This window comes from Salmo salar, chromosome 17, assembly GCF_965601325.2.
Source record: "Salmo salar chromosome 17, fSalSal1, whole genome shotgun sequence".
Taxonomy (NCBI): domain Eukaryota; kingdom Metazoa; phylum Chordata; class Actinopteri; order Salmoniformes; family Salmonidae; genus Salmo; species Salmo salar.
Window position 1 is genome coordinate 1,006,291 of NC_138307.1, and position 8,189 is coordinate 1,014,479.

Genomic DNA, 8,189 nt, shown 5'->3' on the forward strand with positions numbered 1-8,189 from the left:
AGTTTATAATCTCTAGACCGGCTGCATAGCCACAAAACAATGTAATTCTAAGTTCTCATTTTGGATGCATGCAACCGTTGTGGCATCTTTTAATTAACTGCCCCATCTATAGTTAAGTTTAAAAAATTCTCCCTCTCTCCCAATAGATGGTGAAAAGGCGGACATTTCTGTGAATGTGTATGAAGACATCAATATAATCACTGGCGCACTGAAACTGTACTTCAGGGATTTACCTATTCCTCTTATCACGTATGACGCCTACCCAAGGTTCATGGAGGCAGCAAGTTAGTCCTAAACTTAGCCCGTTTAATGAATATTTGTATTTTGAGTTTTATTTGGTGTGTGTTATGGTTCCTATCCTGCAGACGCTGACTGTGTGTCCGTTTTGTCGGGTTCTAGAGATTACAGATCCAGACAAGCGGTTAGAGGCCCATCATGAAGCTCTGAAGCTGCTGCCACCTGCACACTGTGAAACACTGTGTTATCTCATGGCCCACTTAAAGAGGTGAGACCAAATATTGTAGTATATTATGGTAAAACAGGCGTATAGTGCCTAGTCATTGAGTAGAGACAATGATTAGATGTACAGTCTATTAAAACTTCTTAGGGAGCGACGTCCCGTCAACGGGACAGTTGTAAATCATGCAGAGCGTTGTGTCATGATCGCAGATTTTAGAGAAACAACAAATGTCAGTACGTATGTGTCTTATATCGGCTGAAAGCTTAAATTCTTGTTAATATAACTGCACTGTCAATTTACAGTAGCTATTACTGCGAAAAAATGCCATGCTATTGTTTGAGAGCCCCTAACAACAACACTTTTTTCACTGCGATAGGTTTGATAAATTCACCGCTGAAGGTGAAATGTGTGCTTACATTCTGAAATCTTGCCCTGATTTATCATCCAAAGGGTCCCAGAGATAACATGAAGTGTCGTTTTGTTGGATAAAATCCTTTTTCATATCTTAAAATGGTCCATATAGCATGCATGATGGATTTTGTATTTCCAGTTGTTCAATTTGCAAAGAACAGAATCTGTGAAAATCTAACCCTAAACGTTGTTTGAACCAGTCAAATCACATTTGTATGTATTCCTCTGAGATCCTAGAACGTAACCAGACTTCACTATATCATTAGGTTTGTAGTATATCCTATAGGACACCAAATTTGGTCAGAGAGCGACGCTTTCATGGCACGCCAATGACACGGGCGGTCTTCAACTTTGTCAAATAAGCACCAATCGGGGTCAAACAAAGCTAACTAGATAGCCAATGATCTGGGCTTTACGGGAGTATCTGGAAACCCTATATCTGTCGCAAAATGCAGCTGCTAACCTTGTGCGACAGCATGCCTTTTCCTTTTGGACAAAAATTATACGAATATTCCGAGTTACGAAGTTATGAAAACTGGTTGTTTTGCAAATGTTTAACTTATAATATGGCTACTAATACTGGAAAAGCTAAATCAAAGTCCAAGTATACAGATTTGACGATATTCTTGCATAAAAATGTTATATGAATGCAAAAATGTCTCCTTCACGATTTGCCCAAATGTCATGTAGTTCGCTCATACTTCAACATATCTGTCTGAAACTTTGCGCATACACAGCTGCCATCTTGTGGACACCATCAGAATTACAACCAGAGTGATAGCTTGAAGTGAGACCTTTCAGTTGCATTTCAAAGATGGTGGTAAAAAGAAAAAAAGCGGTTGGTTTTTTTCTTTGTATTTTCTTCTACCAGATCTTTTGTGTTTATATTCTCCTACATTCAATTCACATTTCCACAAACTTCAAAGTGTTTCCTTTCAAATGGTACCAAGAATATGCATATCCTTGCTTCAGGGCCTGAGCTATAGGCAGTTAGATTTGGGTATGTCATTTTAGGCAAAAATTGAAAAAAAGGGGGCTATCCCTAAGAAGTTTTAACAATAACAAAAAAATCTGGAGATGTCTTGATTGCATAAATATGTGCGCACCTGAACAATAGTTGGTGGAAGCACCTTTGACAGCCATTAGGATGTTAAAAATAGTTTTTGGGCCACAATTAAAAATGGCTATTTGTAATTCTCACACCACTTTGCAATGAGCTGGAGGCAGTATGCGTTTTTAAAACATATACTATAGCTACTTAATTGTTTGAAACCTGAGCATTTTACTACATAGTATGAGGCATGTTTTACCTTGTTTCAACGTAGCCAAGGCAAAATGTCACCATCAGTAGAGGCAATTATTTTATACAGACATTGAAACTAGTACCTCATTTCTCATTCTATTTTTATTTCAACTTTCTTTCATTTTCCGGTAGCCAAATGCAAATTTGCGTGTAGCCTACTGCCTTGTGCGTATTGCTGCGCTAATAATGTTAAGAAATAATAGTTTATCAACATTTTAAGCTAAACGGTCTTGATCTGTTGTATCAGATTCATTGCTTTTAAAAAGAAAATGTATGTCACCTAGGCCTTCTGATTTTATGAATGAATGTGGTATCTATCCTCCCACAACTGAGTCTGGGCTATTTATTTCTCGACAAGCTGACCAATGGAATAGTTAAACTTTTTTCCTACTATGCGTATAGTAGATTTCCCCAAGTAAATTGAATTAAATTGCCAAAATGTATATAGTTGAATTAGCCTACTCCTGTCTATACAGAAATAAGTAAAATAATTCAAAATAGACTACTAAAGCATGATTTGGCCACAGAGGATCATTAGCTTCAGTCGGAAGGAAAGGCAGCGAGCGCTGCAAAAATACCAAATAGATTGTTGATTTACGACTGTCACTGAAAAGTAGAGGCCCAGCCAGGCATATTACAATATTTCTAAATTCAATCGCAGGAAAACATAGTTTGGAAAGCAAATGGCTATTGCTGTAAAGAGAAGACAATGAAAAGACTAATCTGTCTTTTAGATATCAAAATGTTCATCTTAATTGAGCGAATAACAGTAGTCCTATAGCCTACCTTATTGGCACCAGTGGAGAGCATCGGCTATCATTGTTGGGTCAGTCCCACTTAAGTTTGTTTTTGGACAATAATTTCCTCCTCCAGTTTAGATGGACGTCGTATTTGTGTCTCCCCTTATCGTAGGCCTATTATATGGACAACCTTGTTTTTATTAATTGTCAGTTTCAGCAGAGTAGGCTACCCTGTAATTTGTCTTATTAAAAAAGATTCTGCTAATGTCTCCAGTCATATAAAGTGTAGTAGAATTGCATGAAATGTGTTTTTCACGTGCAAAGAAAGAAGAAATGTATCTGATATAGCCCAGGCCTCTACACTATACTCGCTCAGCCATGCATTGATTGGTATTTTTTTTGCAAACAGTGATTGAGTCATAGCCTACTATTTGTAATGTGATCTTACATCAGACTTCAAATGTGATGATGAAAGGTATTTTATATTATAAAGGTGCATTTTTATGGTGAAAATTTGCTTCCCCAAACTTATGGGTCTGGTACATTTCTCAAATGTAATTTAAATGAAAATGCTGCCGGTCAAATGTGTGGCGCCACATTTTCCTAACGGAGTCCCTGGCATGCACGTATTTTGCTGCTCTGTTCCAGTGGAATCTAACAGCATCTTTATCTCACGTTGAATAGTTGATTCCTGCCATGTCAATTTATTTCTTCTGTTATAGTATTTATAATATAATGCAATATAGTACAATAAAACAATTTTTTCCCCCATATGAATAACTAGTGAGATGTTCCAAATTCTAATCCATCTTCGATACAGTGTGCGCATCAATTCACTTTGTTTTTCTTGCCATTGTGAACTAAGCGTTGTACATTTTGTAAATTCAATCACCCCTCTTCCCGACAGCTAAAGGTCCGAACCTTCTGCGCAGGTGCTGGGTTCTCTACTTTGCACAGTCTCTGCTCTACTCGTTGAGCTGCCCAGAGAACATGCTACCCTGGCGAATGATGCTTTTTTAATAAAGTTAGATCAAAGCTGAATCAATGTCTACAAGATCACATAATGATAGTATTCTATATAACATAACTGAATATAATAGCATAGTATAACATACTGTAAGTCAAATTACATCACCTAATTTCATATGAGATTTTCGGATGATTGTTCGAATGGTCACATTTTTCTCATGCGGCCAAAACTCAGCAGCGCTTGCCAAAGAATCACAAGCACAACGTGATTCGAATCTTCAGTTCTGGGGAAAAGTGATACATGGGGGTGGGATCCGCAGCCTCTGCCTTATTTTAATTACAAAATCAAATGCCCGTCGGCCAATGGCGGTTCTAGTGTTAAAATGTGTAAATACTTGTGAAGCAGCTTATTGTGTGACTTAAGGAAAATCTTAGGACAAATACTTATGCAATCAAGACAGGCCTTTTTAAAATTATTATTAATTGTAAAGTTAATATTTTTTACTAGGCATTATATGTTAACAGTAGCCAATAATTTGTTTTATGGTAGAAAACTAATATGGCCTTGAATGAGCATGTCAATGGCACCCAAAGGTTTTTTTTTTTTTTTTGCTGTTTCTCTCTTTGCCTGACCCTTTCCTGTTCCTCTTCAAAGGGTAACCCAAAATGAGAAAGACACCCTGATGAATGCAGAAAACCTTGGCATTGTTTTTGGGCCCACCCTCATGCGTGCCCCAGACCTGGATGCGATGACGGCGCTCAATGACATCCGCTACCAGAGACAGGTGGTGGAGACGCTTATAAAGAACGAAGACATTCTGTTCTGAAAGGGGATGACAAACAATGAAGGAATCTTAAATCATGAATAAGCTATTTACTCATAATTTAGAAAGGAGGAAGTGACAATGTTTTTAATATTTTCCCTTTGTAAAACCAAGACTTGAATAATAATGGAGTTTTTGCACCATTGTACATTATTTTCCACTCCCAGTGAACCATGTCTGAAGAGATGTCTGTTGGGTTTGAATCACGTACCTTAGACTTGTCTTTTGCATGTTCATCCCCCCATTTGTGTCGGGGTAATTGATGGAACACACATTCCTTTGGATAGCTAGTATGTGATTTTGTTTTCAGATATTGGGTCAAACCAAAGGGAAAGAGAGAGGACTCAACTTTATCTCTGACATTGTAGTGTCTTTGACAGCATGGGCAGTGCCATTGATGCTACAACCCATAGGAATCCCCATCCAGTTGGCTACTTTTAATACTTTGAAATGGCGGCGGCATGGTGGAAGCCCTCAATGGCAATGTCCATGCCAAAATGGGTTATATACATGATGAGTCCTCTATCTCTATGGGTCACACTCACTCATTAGCTGCTCTCTCTGATCTTGTAGATGTGGCTCATTTGTTTCATGATGGGTTTATTCTTCCTGTGAATCACTAATGTACCTGGATGTAACATAGAATACCATTAGTTAAAAACCTTGTTTATTTTGTTTAAAATTGTTGTTTGTATGTTGTTCATTTCAAATAAATGCAGTGGGATATTTATATAATTTCAGCCAGTAGTTCTAAAGGTAGCCTAGCACTCACAAGCCATAACAGGTGTCTTAAATGTAGTATATCATATTAGCGGTGTGTCTCATGTACATTTGCCCTTCATTTATATTATAATGGGTGCCACACCATTGGCCCTGACTGCCCCTATTGTCAGAGTATCCAATGTGCCCAAGTGATCAAGCCTGCCACTTTTACCTTGCAGCATCATTGTATGTGATGGTGCCTTTCTACCTTCCTATCAACATTGTCCATCTGTTTTGGTTGTTTGAAGTATCCCTTTGTTCCTTGACAGACTATGGCACAAAACTTTTCTAGTTTAAAAAGTATAAATGGTACCAAATAGCTCAATGGATGCAAAGTTGAGTCAGTCTGGTTTAATTCGAACCTAACTAACCAGTTTGATTACAATGGGAAGCCCATCCACAGTGGATGGCCCATCATCAGGCAATTAAGTATGCTAAGCCTGTGACAAGGTCTGTGAGAGTTTTGTGCAAGAAGGATCAGTCATGTATCCCAGTTTTGCGGAACAGTGTAGCTTAATAACAGGAAGAATAAACCGATATCATGACATGCCTTGCTCATATCGCTATCAAAATATTAGATTTCTACCAAATTATTAATATTGGTGCCCACCACCAAAAATTTACAAAATGTAGGGCCCTATAAAATCACTTTTTCTCAAATGAGTTTTTTTTTGGGGGGGTTTTTGCTCTCAATCTTTATATAAAGAAAGCCAAGTTGGATGTTCTAAGTTCACAACAATGCTTAAACCACATCAGGGGACTACTTTTGAGCTCTGAGTTTAAAAAAAAAGAAATTAAGATTGTGTGTAAATTAAGTGCACAACAGCAACACACCGTGTTTGGTTAGCATAGGTTTCTGTAGCACTCGTGATCGCAAAGTTTGCTAAACAAATGGCCATTGGATTGATGCAAATAATCATATCATTTTGCCAGGTAGGCTACTTTGTAGTTTAACATTTAATTGAGAAGGTTTTTGGGAAAGCCTTCCCATATCTACCAGAATATGGTTCTCATTAGCATCATTGCTAACGGCTACACAAAGTATAGACATACACACACACACACACACACACACACACACACACACACACACACACACACACACACACAGATGGGGGCATTCCTGTGCTGTTTCAGAAAGTTGCAGGAAAATACGAATCACTGATGCATTTTGTTCAGGTCTTATGATTAACTTTTTTAACGTTGTTGAATTCTGTTTTAATATCTGTATTCCTTTTCCTTCCACATTCTCCGGAACGCAGATTTGATAGAGCCCTAAAAATTATGCCAAACTACCTTCCTCGAGCGAGCAAGTGGGACTTGTGGGTTCTATGTTGTGGATTACCTGTCATAGGGACTGGCCTGTGTTGCAGGTTTATCAAGACCAACATGGAATTATTGATTTCGATGGCAACATTACAAAAAAGGTAGGCCTGTATTTTCTCAATGGCTGAAAAGCAAGCTAAATGTATTATATTCCTTGAGCAAAAAGTATTTTTCATCCAGCTCTACGCAGTGAGTAATGAAAAGTAGCCGATACAGCAATATTGTTTTCCATACAAAGTACACAAATAATTGTTAGGAATAATATTTAGGCCTAATTAAAATGTTTAAGTACCAACACTAACGGACCAGTTATACTAGGCACTACCTCTAGCAGCAATCAAAATAATGGAGACCAGTCATTTTTGATGGAGGGTAGCAGACACGAGGATACATTCAGACTTAAATCAGCAGTTATGAGCTTGGCGACGAGGGCTCACCGTCCCGCATTTATGCGATAAATCGGAGGTGGGATTGTCTTCCTAGCTAGCTCTAACACCGTGCTGGACAGGCTAATTGCAAATGTGACATGCAAAGGAAGATCTTGGTGATTCCTAGTCCCTTGAAGGGGCAATCTGCAGTTGCTACATCCATTTGTGGACTTTTAAATTAATGATATACTCATTTATTCTTGATGAATATAACTTATAACCTAGTTCAACTGTTTTACCCCATCAGAACCCAAACTATGAACTCAAAATAGAAAATATACTGCTCAAAAAAATAAAGGGAACACTTAAACAACACCATGTAACTCCAAGTCAATCACACTTCTGTGAAATCAAACTGTTCACTTAGGAAGCAACACTGATTGACAATAAATTTCACATGCTGTTGTGCAAATGGAATAGACAACAGGTGGAAATTATAGGCAATTAGCAAGACACCCCTAATAAAGGAGTGGTTCTGCAGGTGGGGACCACAGACCACTTCTCAGTTCCTATGCTTCCTGGCTGATGTTTTGGTCACTTTTGAATGCTGGCGGTGCTTTCACTCTAGTGGTAGCATGAGACGGAGTCTACAACCCACACAAGTGGCTCAGGTAGTGCAGATCATCCAGGATGGTACATCAATGTGAGCTGTGGCAAGAAGGTTTGCTGTGTTTGTCAGCGTAGTGTCCAGAGCATGGAGGCCGTAAGAGGGCAACAACCCAGCAGCAGGACCGCTACCTCCGCCTTTGTGCAAGGAGGAGCAGGAGCACTGCCAGAGCCCTGCAAAATGACCTCCAGCAGGCCACAAATGTGCATGTGTCTGCTCAAACGGTCAGAAACAGACTCCATGAGGGTGGTATGAGGGCCCGACATCCACAGGTGGGGGTTGTGCTTACAGCCCAACACCGTGCAGGACGTTTGGCATTTGCCAGAGAACACCAAGATTGGCAAATTCGCCACTGGCGC

At 39.0% G+C, this 8,189-nt stretch overlaps 1 protein-coding gene across 3 annotated transcripts in view; it reads left to right on the forward strand.

Annotated features, from left to right (window-relative positions):
- The window catches only part of LOC100196534 (N-chimaerin), a 46,255-nt gene extending 40,813 nt beyond the window's left edge, over positions 1–5,442 (forward strand). For all 3 annotated transcript variants that reach the window (XM_014151220.3, XM_014151218.3, XM_045698752.2), the window contains 3 exons: positions 147–284; positions 400–505; positions 4,539–5,442. In XM_014151220.3, coding sequence (XP_014006695.1) covers positions 147–284; positions 400–505; positions 4,539–4,710 — 416 coding nt within the window. In that variant the 3' untranslated portion in view covers positions 4,711–5,442. The remainder of the gene's footprint in view (positions 1–146; positions 285–399; positions 506–4,538) is intronic.
- Positions 5,443–8,189: the final 2,747 nt, after the last annotated feature.